Source organism: Sinocyclocheilus anshuiensis, unplaced genomic scaffold (assembly GCF_001515605.1).
Source record: "Sinocyclocheilus anshuiensis isolate Anshui unplaced genomic scaffold, SAMN03320099.WGS_v1.1 scaffold117, whole genome shotgun sequence".
In the NCBI taxonomy this organism is placed as follows: domain Eukaryota; kingdom Metazoa; phylum Chordata; class Actinopteri; order Cypriniformes; family Cyprinidae; genus Sinocyclocheilus; species Sinocyclocheilus anshuiensis.
In genome coordinates, this window is record NW_015536624.1 from 1182953 (window position 1) to 1198467 (window position 15515).

Genomic DNA, 15515 nt, shown 5'->3' on the forward strand with positions numbered 1-15515 from the left:
TGAAACACGTCTCTTGTGTGCACTTTGATTGTGTGCGAAAACAGCGCGTGAGTAAGGAATTGAGCTCTCTTTAGTTTCTTCTTCTTGTGGTTTAAAATTGCTTGTACGTGTAAATTGGCAAATTAATCTGTGAATCACGTGCATGCCGAACGGTAGGGTCTCATCCGTATGTATTACGGATCAACTGCGATCCATTTAACTCTTAAAATGTGACAGATCAGAGCAATCAATCACATACAAAGAAAATACAGAATAATTAGAACATTCATTAACATAAATAAATAACAGAGTGTCATATATATATATACACATTTTTCCCAGAACGTTCTTGTGACCCAGTAGCAATTCTTCCACAGCCCGGTAGTGGGTCGCGACCTGGTGGTTGGGGACCTCTGCTCTACAAGTCCCAAAACAAACATTATCCGTCACTATATGTGACCCTGGACCACAAAACTTTTTTTTTTAGGTTAATTTGACCAGACCCAGGGTGAAGTCCATACACATCTCGCTGACAGAGAGAGCTTGCAAATTCTCAACTCACTTCAAAGAAGTTAGCGCCAACAAAAAAGTAACCTTGAGAGTCTGAATCCGCTCTGGAGCTGACTCTAAGGGCTCAAAAGAAACTTCCATTAAGCCCTCCAGGATGACTGATAAGTCCCAAGAAGGAACTCCAAGGGGGCGTGCTGGCCTCAGACGCCGAACTCCATGCATAAACGTGGAAACCAACCAATGTCTCCTCAGGGGGACATCATCCAACTCTCTCTGAGCGGCAATGGCCGCAACATAAACTCTCAGGGTAGTAGCAGCCGCTCCCGCTGCAAGTTTTTCTTGCAGGAACTCCAGCACTGGACCTATAGGGCAGTTGACTGGGTCCACCGCATGGGTTAAACACCATGACTCAAAAGACCTTCCACTTGGAGGAATACAGTCTCCTTGTGGAAAGGGCTCTGGCACTAGCAATGGTCTCCTGAACATCGGCAGGAAGACAAGAATTCAAAGCTGGTGGCCTTTGATGGACCATACCAACAGCTTCCAGATCTCGGGTTGAGGGTGCGAGAATGCGACCGAATTGAAGTGTGTAAGCAAACGAACTGTGCGGAGAACCCAAGGCGATACCCCTGGTAGACACTTCCATTCGTGAAAGAATTGCGATAGAGGAAGCAGAGTGTTGCAGTCTAGAGGACATACCTGTGTTGGGGTGCCGAGATGGTCCGGAGGGGGTAACATCGTCCACCATGAAGGAGAGCCCTTGGCGTCCTGATGCGGGATGAGGAAGTCCACAGGGACCGATGTGAGGGCTTGGTCTGTGACTGGTACAGGGTCTGCTAGCTCTGGGAGAGAACCGCATGTGTCTCCTATCACGTGAGCAGCAGGTGACAAAGGAACAGGTGGTAAGGGGAGAAAACCTGGTGCGTCTCCTGTCCCCCACGGTGAAAGAGAGTGAGGCTGAACTGTTGTTGCACACCGAAACACGCTGGGTGGCGGATGTGACAGAACTGAATGAGGAGAGCGTGTTAGAGGTGGGCAGAAACGTTTGAACGGTCTGGCCCAGCCTCGTAAGGTAGGGGAAGCTCTCCTCTTCCTGACACGAGAGTCAGGAGAGACTCGATGGAGCTGAAGCACTGGGTCTGCTTAAGGAGACCGCTTAAGCTCAAGCCGCCTGCGAGGTCGCCGGTGGGGCAACGGGCAGTTGCGGGCTCCCCAGACGTGGGCGGTGGGGGATGAACCAGGTCGCTGCTCCTACTGGCGGTCTCCTTCCTGGGCAAGGTGCACTCTCTGGGCAAGGAGGTGGAGGGGTTAGAGGACTCCCGCGCCCTCCTAGGCATAAACTGCCTGAGGGCAGCTGACTGAGACTTGGCGGCTCTAAATTTTTCAACCACAGAGTTGACTGCCTCCCCAAACAGCCCAGACTGAGAGATGGGGGCGTCAAGGAGAAAAACTTTCTCCTTCTCATGGATCTCTGTGAGATTAAGCCATAGAGCCGAACCAGGCATAGAGCGCCCTATAGCACGCGCGGTGTGCTTGGTGGCTCTCAGGGCCAAGTCTGTGGCTCTGCGGAGCTCCTTGACCGCCTCTTGGGTCAAACCGCCCCCTTCGTTCATCTCCTTAAGGACATCCGCTTGGTAGGCTTGGAGAATGGCCATAGTATGAAGGGCCATGCCTGCCTGACCAGCTGCCATGTAGGACTTCCCGATAAGGGCAGAAATTGTCCTACATGGTTTAGTCGGAAGGAGGGGGCGGGACTTCCAGGAAGGAACGGATCTCTGTGAGATTAAGCCACAGGTGGCGCTCTGTAGCCACTGGGCCCGTCATAGAGCACCCTATAGCACGCACGGTGTGCTTGGTTGCTCTCAAGTCCAAGTCTGTGGCTCTGCGGAGCTCCTTGAACGCCTCTTGAGTCAGACCGCCGCCCTCGTCCTTCTCCTTAAGGACATCCGCCTGGTAGGCTTGGAGAATGGCCATAGTATGAAGGGCCATGCCTGCCTGACCAGCTGCCATGTAGGACTTCCCGATAAGGGCAGAAATTGTCCTACATGGTTTAGTCGGAAGGAGGGGGCGGGACTTCCAGGAAGGAGCAGAAGATGGCGAGAGGTGTGTGGCCAGCATATCCTCGATCGCCGGAATGGCGGTATAGCCCTGCTCCACAGAACCCACTAGATTGGTGAAGTCAGCGGCTGCCGCGTTAGTAAGGTGGGTGGAGAATGGCTGCTTCCAGGATCTGGAGATCTCATGACGCAGATCGCTGAAAAAGGGCAGCTTTCTCCATGCGGGCCTCGAATTTGGGCCACTCAGAAACCGCTCGTCGAGTTTAGACGACTGGAATTCATGGGGCTAGTCGGGCTAATCAATAGAGAGCTTCTCTGAGGCGCGCGCCAGCATGTCTGCAAGCTCTGAGTAGACTGCGGAAGGCCGCGCTTTCTGGCCACTAGGCGGGAGAGCGTTGGCTGAAGCAGGCCCGAAATCCTCTGAGTCGGATGCCGCAGTGAACAAAATGTCCTCTAGCCTGAAGGAAATCACATTGCGCGCCTCCGGGCTAGGGCATAAATAATCATGCGTGAATTCAATATATATATATATATATATATATGTATGTATGTAGATGTATGTATATATATGATGCATCAACATTAATTGCACTGAATCAATCTTACAATGTAATGTTGATTCCAAATCACTTTTGAAACAAGGTAGTTCACCCAAAAATTTTAATTCTGTCATCATTTATTCGCCCTTTAGTTGTTCCACATCTGTATGAGTTTCTTTCTTCTTTTGAGCACAAAAGAAGATATTTTGAAGAATGTGCATACAAATTATTTAATTATTTATAATTATTTTAGTTTAGTTTAGTAAAATAAATTATAAAAAATTACTCCAGCTGCATATCTTTAAAACAAAGCTGTTCTTCTGTATATTGCATAAATTGTATTAACAATAAATTGTATTACCCATTTTATGTAATATAACCTATGTAACTTATATAACCCATGTAACTTAGTATTTTATTTTTGTTTCTGTTTGTTCATTTGTATACTATGTGCTGTTGTCAGTATGTAATAAGAATCTCATGGACAAGTGACTTTTTGTTTAATGCAAAATTTTGAATGTAATAGTATAAGTAACATGTAAAATAAAAATAAAAAAATAATTGTAAACATTTTAAAATTTTAATATTTATAAAAAAATATATATATTTTTATAAAAGTATTTAAAGTATTAAAGTATGCTAAATCTTACATAAATTCTGCCTAATTCTATATAAATCTGTAAATTATCTGTAATAATAATAGTAATATAATAATAATAATTTTTATTATATTATTAAAAAACGTGAGTAACATTTTTTAGATCAGCCTAACTCATTCCCTCTTACATTTTCATTAGTGACTGCTGACAGAAGATCAGCTTCTTTTACTGAAATTTCAGGACACATGAGGGTCTGATGACAGTGGGGTCACAGCAACAATGATTCAGAGCAGCACACACACACTCTGAAACTCTTTCTAGAAATGCCCAGCGTGAACCAGCATGACAGTCACTAATAAGGAAGGGCCCGTATAAACTGTATAAACCAGGCCTGACCCCCCATAAGGCCTCCCCACCCCTGCCATTAACAACTTGTGTGTCGGCTCCTCCAAACAAGCACTCATTAGAAAACTTGCCTCGAGTCTTTTTCCACTTGTATCTTCAAGCTGGATCACATTATTTGAGTGAGCGCCTTTTGCTCCCCAAATGTTCTAGATCTATTTAGATAACAGATAGCAGGATTTAGTTCCCTTTACTGAATGTTTTTAGTCTGTAAATAGCCGCGTGTAAAGTAAATGGAACAACTATTATTACAAGTGGATGCAAAAAGTGTGAAACTAAACAAATTATTTGATGGAGTCAGTGAGCGAGTGGAAAAGTTAATGAGTGAAATTGTTTGTATGTTTGGCTGTGTTTTATGTGTGAGTTTGTGAAGGTGTCAGTTAAGCCGAACTTCTCTTTTAGCTCGCAATCATTTTGGGCTGTTGTAAGTGTTGTTGTAACCAAACAGCATCCGCGTTTATATCATCCCACTAGTAATCATAAACAAATCAATCAATAAATAAATAACTTGCTGTATAGTTTTTCATCTAATATTTATATCTGATTATATTTCAGCTTTATTTCAATTGTTCCACTAAATTGTATTTAATATTGTTCCACTAAAATCATATTTACCATGAATGGATTAATTATTCTAGTAATGCTGAATGAATGAATGAATGAATAAGTTATTGTATTTAATTTTACTGTGAAGTATTTATAGATTGCAGTGTTATATTTTATAGTTATATTATAGTGTTATTTTATGGCTATATTTATAGTAATATAGTGTATTCATCAGTGTTTTGAATTAGCTTTATTTTTATATTTTCAGTTTCCATTTAAATTGTAGTAAATTTTGTAATTTTGTTATTTGGCTTTTGTAATTTTTTATTTATTATTATTATTATTTTTTTAATTTTGTGATTTTTTTTTTATATTACTACTTAGGTTGATTTTTATTTCAGTTTTAGTTTTTATATTTAATTAGTAATTTTAGTGCTGCAACTTAAAAACTTAATTTAGGTAGTTGCCAAGTCAACATTTTTTGTCTAATATATATATATATATAACTAATATATAACTATATAACTATAATAATAACCCTGATTATTTGAATTAATTCTGCCTGATTTATATAAAAAAGGCTCTTGTATTACAGTCATTTTGTAATATTAACTGTATTAATAAGAATCTAATGAAAATTACCAATAAGAATAAAGGAATTAAACAAAAAGTCTTTATAGTATAACTTCTAGATGCATCTAGAATGGAAAAAAGAATGGACCTTAAAGGAGCACTCCACTATTTTTGAAAATAGGCTCATTTTCCAACTCCCCTAGAGGTAAACAGTTGAGTTTCTCATTCCGGCGTAATAATCAAGGAACTTTGCTGCCGTTCCATGGGTGCAGCAGGCGCAATGATATTACGCAGCGCGTAATGTGAGTCAAGTTTTAAATAAGAAAAATATCGAAACTCTCTGGTCATTTTTCAGCGAGATGCTAATGGTCTAATCAGATTCAATTATCTATGCTAAGCTACAGCTAAAAGTGCTACCGCCAGACCCGGAGATCGGCTGAATGGATTCGAAAACGGTAAAACTCAACTGTTTAACTCTAGGGGAGTTGGAAAATGAGCCTATTTTCAAAAATAGTGGAGTGTTCCTTTAAAATAGGCTTTATTTAGCCTACTTCAGGCAAAATATTTCTTATTTTTTTCTTTTGATTTTGGGTTGACCTGAACATTTTGTGAGATTCACCCTCAGTTTTGCTTGTTGTGAACATGAAACACATCACAAGCTGCTCTGCAGGAGGATAACAAAATAGATTTTATTTCACAGGATTAGAGGTTATCCATTTAATATGCTTTTAATGTTTTTTAGAGTATTTTATTTAAATACAATACAAATAAATAATTTATTTATTTCAAAGCAGTCCAAAACAGTTTTCAGAAGATACAAATTTCCCATAGACATCCCCACTCTCTCTTTCTCTGTGCGATGCATGAAGCTTCAGAGCCGCTCCTACAAGATAATCATGTCCATCAGAAAGAAATTAAAGCACATGATCCTATTAAAAGAGAAAACTCTTGCACACATAATCCATAATTTTAGATTATTGGAATGATGTACAATGGAAATAAAAGCCTGCATTCATAAACTTTGCTCTTTTGAGCATGTTTACCATTTATTGTCAACTGGCATGAGGATAATATTTCATCTAGTGCCATGAATCAAAGAGCAAACGCTGAACCATCTCAAAGGAGAGCAGCCGCTACAGAGAGTCGCATGTGTACAGTCTTTCTCGTGATCTCTCTCCGTCCCATCAGCATTATGAATGAAAGTCACACCAGTATGGGTAAGAAGTGTGTAGCGGTGTTCTTCCTGCGGGTTTTTCTCCCGCGCAGAGGCCTTCCATGAGCGCTCAGACCTACAAACATCTGGCGCTTCTTGTTCCTCCACTCGGCGGATGCGTATGTGTTATACCCGTTCTCCTCGATGCGCTCCTTCAGACGGCAGTTTATACCGTAGTTTCTCTAAAATGCATGAAACAAAGAGTTATTACATTTCTGCACACCTAGTCGTGCTGGTGTTTGAAACATAGCAGCCGTTTTCTGCTGGTCTAAGGTGGTCTGTTAGCTCTAACTAGATTTAAGTACACAGACTATCCATCTGATTAATCCTGCTTGGACTGGCTACTGACCATAAATGGTAATCTTGGACCAGGTGGAAACCATTTAAATGGATTCACTTAATTGTTGCTTTGTCACAATGTTAAAAGTAATGCATATATTGTATTGGATGCTAAAATAAGTAAGCTATTAGTTTGTTTTCCCTCTAAAAAATTGTAAACACGATGACTGAATCCCGACTACAGCAACACTGTCTCAACCAATGGCGTGAGTGTTGGGCGGGGCTACGTTTTTGTTTGACCAATGATTAACAGTGCTGCATAAATTACAGGCATTGCCTTTTTTTCAGCAGGTATAGCTAAAAGCTTTTATTTTTTTGATGATTTCTTTGTGGGACACCTAAAATATAAGCTATATATTTATACTGTGAAAAATAACAATAATATAAATATGTGAAAAAAATTATCTTTATATTAAGCGAAATATAAACTACAAAATAATACCAGTACGAAACTGTAGTAATATCAAACTGGTGAACTTTTTCTTTATTTGTTTGTTTTGTCTATTTTTATTTTATTTTTCACCTGCACCCCCTTATTAATTAATTAATTGATAGTTATATTAATGTTTATTTTATTCTATTTTATTTATTTTTATTTTACACCAGCATCCTCTTGTGGTTTTATTTTTATTTTCTTTCTTTTTTTCACCAGCATCACCTAGTGGCCCCCTAGAGATCCCTATAATCCCTGTTGAAAACCTCTGGATTAAATTGCACAGTCATATCTATATTTTTATGGCTTTAAGTTTTTCTATTTTTATGGTTTTAAGGTTTGATGCTGGATACTCACCGCTCCATACAGTTCTCCCTTCTTACTGATAGCCAGGTAAAGGTTACTGCCGATTCCTCTGATGGCAACGATCCCAACATCCACTGATGTGATTTCCAGAATACCTGAAATACACAACATATTAACTGCATGGAAGAATATGCTTTCGTTTAAAACAGAGCAAAGCCTGCTTGAAATTTTTTTTATGTGATTTTGTCATTTGTCATATGTTACTAACTAGGTTCAATTCTAACCATTTTTTTATTAAATTAATTTTAGTTTTAGTTCAGATTTAGCTAACAACAACTCGGAAAACCTTTGCAACCACAGAGCAACACCTTGAAACCATGGCAGTGACTTTTGCATGTGCAAAACCTCAAATTTTCTTTTTTTTAGCAAATCTTTACATTTTTCCGGTTGTGCTTTATAAACTCAACAAGGAGTAACATTTTTGGGGAACAACAGAAATAATGTTTGCGTGTGTGTGTGTTTGTGTGCAGAGGTCAGAGGTGAAATAACAGTTTTGGTTGGCCTTTGCTCACCTGCACATTTTAATTCAGCTCCTAAAACATAGAACACACACACACACTCTCTCTCACATGGGAGCATGTGACGCCTGGCTATCGGAGCCTGATAACCCCAGCGGCTGCGGGTGTGAACCCTGCGGCTGGAGTTGCGGGGGGTTTGCTGCGGCTGCCCTTTGATCAGTGCAAAAGTGTCGAAAGATGCTTCTATCATGACAGCTAAAGTCGCCACTCAAAACAGTTCTGCTGCCCCCCTACGAAGAGGAAGATGCACTGGATGCGTCACAGATCACAGATCTGTGTTTGTATTTCTCTGGAAATCACTCCTGTCCACTGTGGCTGCTTTGTGATTTGATAGAGTCTGTGTGCCAATCGGTTAGGTTAAATGTGTGTGTGCATATCTTTATATGTGATATCAGTGAGCACATCATTATCAGTCAATATTTCTGTTTTTCTTAATTATCTGTATCAGTCTGATAATGGATGCAGATAATTAGCTGCTGTGGAAAACCTCACGTTTTTTCCTGAATAAAACATTTAATATTTATTTATTATAAATTTATGAAAAAAATGATTAATGATTATGAAGATACATAATATTAAATACATTATATTTAAGAGGTCAAGTTTAACTTGCCTGTTTTTCTTTGCATATTATATGTATAATTATTACTTGAAATAAAATATTAAAAACTACTAAAGTAACTGAAATTAAATTTAAATATAGTAAAATTTAAATAATAATAATAAAAACAGCAAAAACACAACTAAATTACTAAAACTAACTAAAAAAATACAGAAAATCTGAAAAATAATAAAAAAAATAACCTATTTAAAACCTTTCATTATATTGAAAATATATAATGTCATATTGCATAACTTAATGATATCGGTTAATGATAATTGGTTGAGCAAATGTTCTCTAATTATCTCTAATATGTCTGAATGTATATATAAAGAGGACTGATTTATGATTATTTTCCCCCAAACATACCTCTTTTTTCAATACCAGGTTTCAAAATTACTAAGCAGTTATCCACATTTTTTACTGTACGTTGTCTGATTTGGCAAACAAAATGGTTTTCGGCCATTACATAAAAAAATATCTACTGTATCAGCCGACATTATGTGTGAATGTGAGGGAGCGAATGTATGCGCAGGTAGTGTGTGCACTCATCTATCCGTGTGCGCGCGCGCGCGTGTGTTTTGTGTGTGTGTGTGTGTGTGTGTGTGTGTGTGCCTGTGTGTGCGTGTGTGAAGTGGCTCCATTGGGGTCTCGGGTTGCAGGTATCAAGTGAGACGGTAAAACTATCTGAGTGTTCTGTGTCCTCTCAGCGCTGGAATGAAAGCATGAAAGGAAGGAACAACACAGACAGGATGACAGTGAGACGGATTAGAGAAGCTTCAATGATCAGTGATCAAAGGACAGCAGACTGGAGCCCACTGCAAAAAAACTCACACACACACACACACGCATCCATTCAGACCCAAACCACCAACATGTTCACGTGAAGCACAAATGCAAGGCTGACGCACACGCATGTCCGACTACCATATGTTTGTACCACACACATACAATACACATTAACCAGAACCAGGTACATCCCAGGTAAAGATGCTCTACTAGTCAAAAGCTGACAGAAATCATGTTAATCTAAAGGAAGATGCTATAAATTGTGAAATTTCTTTACAAAACTACTTTTTTTAAAGATGATTTGGAGCAGAAGAAAAAGCAGCCAGTAAGAGTCCATCTTATCACAATTATAGTTAACTAAAATTAAAACCACAAAAAAAAAAAAACATTTATGTTACTTAAAATACAATAAATGTTATAATTGAAATAAAATTAAATATAAAAAATAAGTAACTTATTTCAGCTAATTGCCAAGGCAACATGACTAATTTTCATTTAATGTACTAAAATAACTAAAACTTTAAATAAAATTTTAATGAACAGAGAAAATATAAAAAAAAAGTCACTTAAAATTATTTTTAAAAACTATAATAGTATCTAAGCTAACATTGATTTACCCTGAAAACATTGGTGTAGAAATCATTTTCATTCACAAACCGTGTAAATTTTACAAATAATGCAGTAAAATGGCAAGTAACACATTGAATTACACATTTTTTTTTTTTAGGGAGAAAGACTGAAACAGTATTTTCTTATAAAACATACTCTAATAGCCTTTGTTTGACTTACAATTTCGAAAGATATTTTTTATAATGTATATTTCTCCCTCAATAGGGAGGATGCACCCCATAGAGTTGGTTGATGAAGCTTAAATATAACAGTTCTTGCATTTTTGGTCGCTACATAATTCCCACACACATTTATTTGTGTTATTTCATAGTTTTGATGACGTTACTATTATTCTAAAATGACAAAAAATAGTGCTAATTTCTACACTGGGCCTTGCTTTGAAGTTCCATGTCAGTGAGGCCACACTTAACTAACCACAAAAGAGAGCTCGTTAGAACAAGCCAAGCCATTACAGTAAATGTGTTTGTAATCCCACCTCCCAACGCATACAAGCCAAACACCTGCGAGAGCGACCGAAACGGAGAAAAACCTCAGCAGATGTCGAGCAGCGCACCAGGAGGTCAAGTTTAAACTGGGCCTATTTACTGGTTTTTCTTTACATGCTGCCTTGTTTTCCCGAGCACATCATGCTCTGCTGCACGTTACTAAACGCTGCACCGTTGGCTTGCAGTTGTTTGCGCAGACGTGCATTTTCCACAGCCCTCTGCCAAAATCCAGTTTGTTTTTTTTTTTGTGCTGGCATAATGTCTGGTGCCTAAAAAATGCAAAATAAACAGTTGTAGTTTTTGAGTCTGAGGAAAACAGCATTGCGCAAATCATTGCATCATGCCTAGTTGTCACTGATATTGAGTGTTGGTGGAGCTGTGGAGCCATCTGTGGCACACATGGCAGCGATCTTACGCCGTACTGGTGGTCTTCTGTACGTCTGGCTCATGCCTGAAGCGTCCTGACTGCTTCCTGCGACAACTACAAAGAGGATGTTTGAAGACATGATAGTGGACTATAGTTCAGATGCAACAAATAAACCATTCTCTCACAGCTGATATTTAGTCTTTCATTCCGTATAAAGGAATCAAAATATACACAAATAAGCAAAAATAAGTACATCAAAGAAGCCACTGTCCCAGAAAAAGAAAAAGCATGGTATTACCACTGTTTAAAAAACATGATATACATGAGTATATGTTAGGAATTGTACCATTGTACATGTTACAATATATTTTGGGAAAACATGGTACCACTGTGCATGTGTTTTTTTAAACATTTTACATTAGTATATGTTGAAAAACAACAAAAACATGGTATTGCCATGTTTCATGTTTAAAATTAAATTATTTACCTTAGTATGTGTTGGGACAAAAACATGGTATTACCACTGTGCATGTTTTTTTTTAAACGCATGTCCTTAGTATACAGTATGCTGAAGAACAACAAAAATATGGTATTACCATGTTCCATGTTAAAAAATATGATTTACCTTAGTATATGATTGGAAAAAACGACAACAGAAAAACATGGTATTGCCACTGCATGTAAAAAAAAATGTGTATATGTTGGGACAAAACATGGTATTACCACTGTGCATGTTAAAATTGTGATTTACCTTAGTATATATTGGGGAAAACAACAAAAACATGGTATTACCACTGTGCATGTTAAAATTGTGATTTACCTTAGTATATATTGGGGAAAACAACAAAAACATGGTATTACCACTGTATGTGTTAAAAAATGTATATATGTTGGGAAAAATGTGGTATTAACACTGTACATGTTATAAAATATTATTTAACTTAATATAGGTTGGGGAAAAAACATGGCATTACCACTGTGCATGTGTTTTTGAAAATTTTTACCTTAGTATATATTGAAAAACGACAAAAAACATGGTTTTACCATTTTGTCATGTGAAAATTGTTTTACCTTATTATATGTTGGGACAAAAACATGGTATTACTACTGTGCATGTTTTTTTTTAACATTTGACCTTAGTATAGCCTATGTTGAAAAACAACAAAAACATGGTATTACCATGTTTCATGTTAAAAAAGTATGATTTACCTTAGTACATGATGGGAAAAACAACAACAAAAATTTGTTTAAAAAATGTAAAAAAAAAAAAATGGTATTACCACTTTAAAAATGTAAAAAAAAAAAAAGATAAATGTTAAATTACCACGTTACAAAATGTGTATATTTTGGGGGGAAAACATGGTATTACCACTGTTTAAGAAACATGATATACATGAGTATATGTTATGAATTGTACCATTGTACATGTTGTATATGTTGGGAAAAACATGGTATTACCACTGTGCATGTGTTTTTAAACATGTTACATTAGTATATGTTGAAAAACATGGTATTACCATGTTTCATGTTTAAAAAAAAATTATTTACCTTAGTATGTGTTAGGGACAAAAACATGGTATTACCACTGTGCATGTTTTTTTTAAACGGGTGTCCTTAGTATACAGTATGTTGAAGAACAACAAAAATATGGTATTACCATGTTTCATGTTAAAAAATATGATTTACCTTAGTATATGATTGGAAAAAACGACAACAGAAAAACATGGTATTACCACTGTGCATGTATAAAAAAATGTGTATATGTTGAGACAAAACATGGTATTACCACTGTGCATGTTAAAATTGTGATTTACCTTAGTATATATTGGGGAAAACAACAACAAAACATGGTATTACCACTGTGCATGTTAAAATTGTGATTTACCTTAGTATATATTGGGGAAAACAACAACAAAACATGGTATTACCACTGTATGTGTTAAAAAATGTATACATGTTGGGAAAAATGTGGTATTAACACTGTACATGTTCTAAAATATGATTTAACTTAATATAGGTTGGGGAAAAAAACATGGCATTACCACTGTGCATGTGTTTTTGAAAATTTTTACCTTAGTATATGTTGAAAAACAACAAAAAACATGGTATTGCCATTTTTCATGTGAAAAAACAAAAAAACTTAGTAATTATATGGTATGCATTTAAAAAATACTATGCTAGTACCATGTTAGTTCAGACCTGTCTAATTTTTACCCAAGTGAAACACTTTAATCCAGTGCATAAATATTCAGTGTCTGTTGGTCTTTTTTAGCATGTGGTTTAGTAAGCATGAGCCAGTATTAGCATCAAACACCAGTGCAGTCAGACAGACAGCAGACTCCCGCTTTATCAAACAGCATCAGGATACACGTGGGACAGCTTTACACTGGAATCCCCATAAAACCTCATAAATCTGTTGGGAGTCTCTCTCAAGGACAGACCAGACGCTGCGTTAAACACCCCCCCACTGCGCTATAATCATTAGTCTGATTCAATTCCTTCAAACTTTTACATACAATTCAACCTGCCATACTCAATGTAGGACACCAGCAAAGCTCTAGTTTTTAGTTTTAGTGTAGAACAAATAATGCTAAAATCCACTGCGAGACGTTTATATCCAACCAGTTTAAATCTAATAAAATTACATTTGGTGTTACAGCTGTGTAAAAAAAAAATTAAAGTTGCTGTTGCTGAAGTCATCAAGAAACATTTTACTTAAGTAATGTGAACAGGAGTGAATAAATAAGTGAATAAATGGCAATAAAAATAAATTGATTGACACAATTTTGAAAAATAACAGTTATTGGTGTTGTCAGCTGAAAAATAAAGTCGTTTTGGAGGCAAAGATATATTTCGATAAAAGATTAAAAAGGCAAACCAAGTTTTCATTGGAATATGAACACTAAAAACACTAAAAATAAAACTCAGTTTTGATTTTGTGTTTCTACCTGATGGGATCCTTAACAACTGCTTTTTATAAACTGAAGTATACAGAATTATATTACCATAAATAGCATTTTATTTCAATGCGGACTACCGTTTAAAAGCGTGGGGTCAGTTTTTAATGTTATTTTAATGAAAGAAATCTCTTATGCTCACCAAGGTTTCATGCAATTGATAAAAATACCGTAAAATCAGTAATATTGTGAAATAGTTTTTTACAATTTCAAATAACTGTTTTCGATTTGAATATATTTTAAAATGTAATTTATTCCTGTGATGCAAAGCTGAATTTTCAGCATCATTTCTCCAGTTGTCAGTCTCACCTTTCAGAAATCATTCTAAAATGCTGATTTGCTGCTCAAGAAACATTTCTTATTATTATCAACGTTGAAAACAGTTGTGCATGCTTAATATTTTTGTGAACTTTCATGCTTTGCTCGAACTTTTACCATGGCATTAGAGCTGGTACACTGTTGTAAACACAATAACGGCGCCATGGGTGTAAACTCACAGATTAAGGGGCGGTAATATTATAATGAGATCCCTTTGCCACGTCACCAAGGGAGCGAAATCAGACGCGCTCATTTTCTCAGATGCTTGCAGAAAAAGGCTTCCCAAAACAAAGTTACTGGGTTAATCTTTTTCACGTTTCCTTGGTTGGTAGATGCACTGGGGACCTGATTATAGCACTTAAAACCTGGAAAAGTCAGATTTTCATGATATGTCACCTTTAACATAATGACCCGCATCTAACATTATCCGAAAAACAGATTCATTGATGCATTTGTGACATGAGCTGCTGAAGTAGTGCATCATGGTCCTCAGAATGAACAAGTCCTCAGAAGCACAAAGGCCAGTGTTTTCCCAAATCATGTGTCTTGCCTAAGGACAGCATCACTACTGCAGTATCCATTTCCACCAACACTGGATCTGCGCTATAAAGACTAGTGTAATTTCACCCGCCGAGGGTTATTCTTTTGTCGGAGCCCATTGCTGACCGTGAAAGACGCTCACCTTTGATGTGTCGTGAGCGATATTCACATCACGCCATTCATGAAACTCTGCCTGCAGACTCACAGTAGCTGCTCTGTTTCTAACTCGGACGTATCCGTAATGGTGGAAATCACGCACAGGATGTGATGCACTACACGCAAATATGTTTAAGATATGTCAACATGTATAATCTTACAGGAGAAAAAGAAAAATCCAAGACCTTTTCAACCATTTAATTGCATATCGGTTGCATATTGCAAATTGCATATTGGTTAAAAATGCATTGGACAAAAGAGAATTATATAGGTTCATTAATGAAGTCTCTTTAATATCTCAATTGTTTCTCAAAGACAGAATTCAGAGTCAGTAAATGTTTTTTTTTTTTTCACAAAGAAACTAATTAATTTGTTCAGCAAGGATGCATTAAATTGATCCAAACTGACAGTAAAGACATATGTGACCCTGGACCACAAAACCAGTCATAAGGGTAAATTTTTTTGAAATTGAGATTTATGCATAATCTGAAAGCTGAATAAATAAGCTTTCCATTGATGCATGGTTTGTTAGGATCGGACAATATTTGGTAGAGATACAGCTATTTGAAAATCTGGAATCTGAGGGTGCAAAAAAAAA

General features: G+C 37.1%; 1 protein-coding gene across 1 annotated transcript in view; it reads right to left on the reverse strand.

Annotated features, from left to right (window-relative positions):
* Positions 1–6408: 6408 nt before the first annotated feature.
* Positions 6409–15515, reverse strand: part of LOC107705049 (fibroblast growth factor 10-like) — a 14448-nt gene continuing 5341 nt past the window's right edge. The window contains exons 2-3 of the mRNA XM_016508170.1: positions 7548–7651; positions 6409–6600 (exon numbers count right to left, since the gene is read on the reverse strand). Coding sequence (XP_016363656.1) covers positions 6409–6600; positions 7548–7651 — 296 coding nt within the window. The remainder of the gene's footprint in view (positions 6601–7547; positions 7652–15515) is intronic.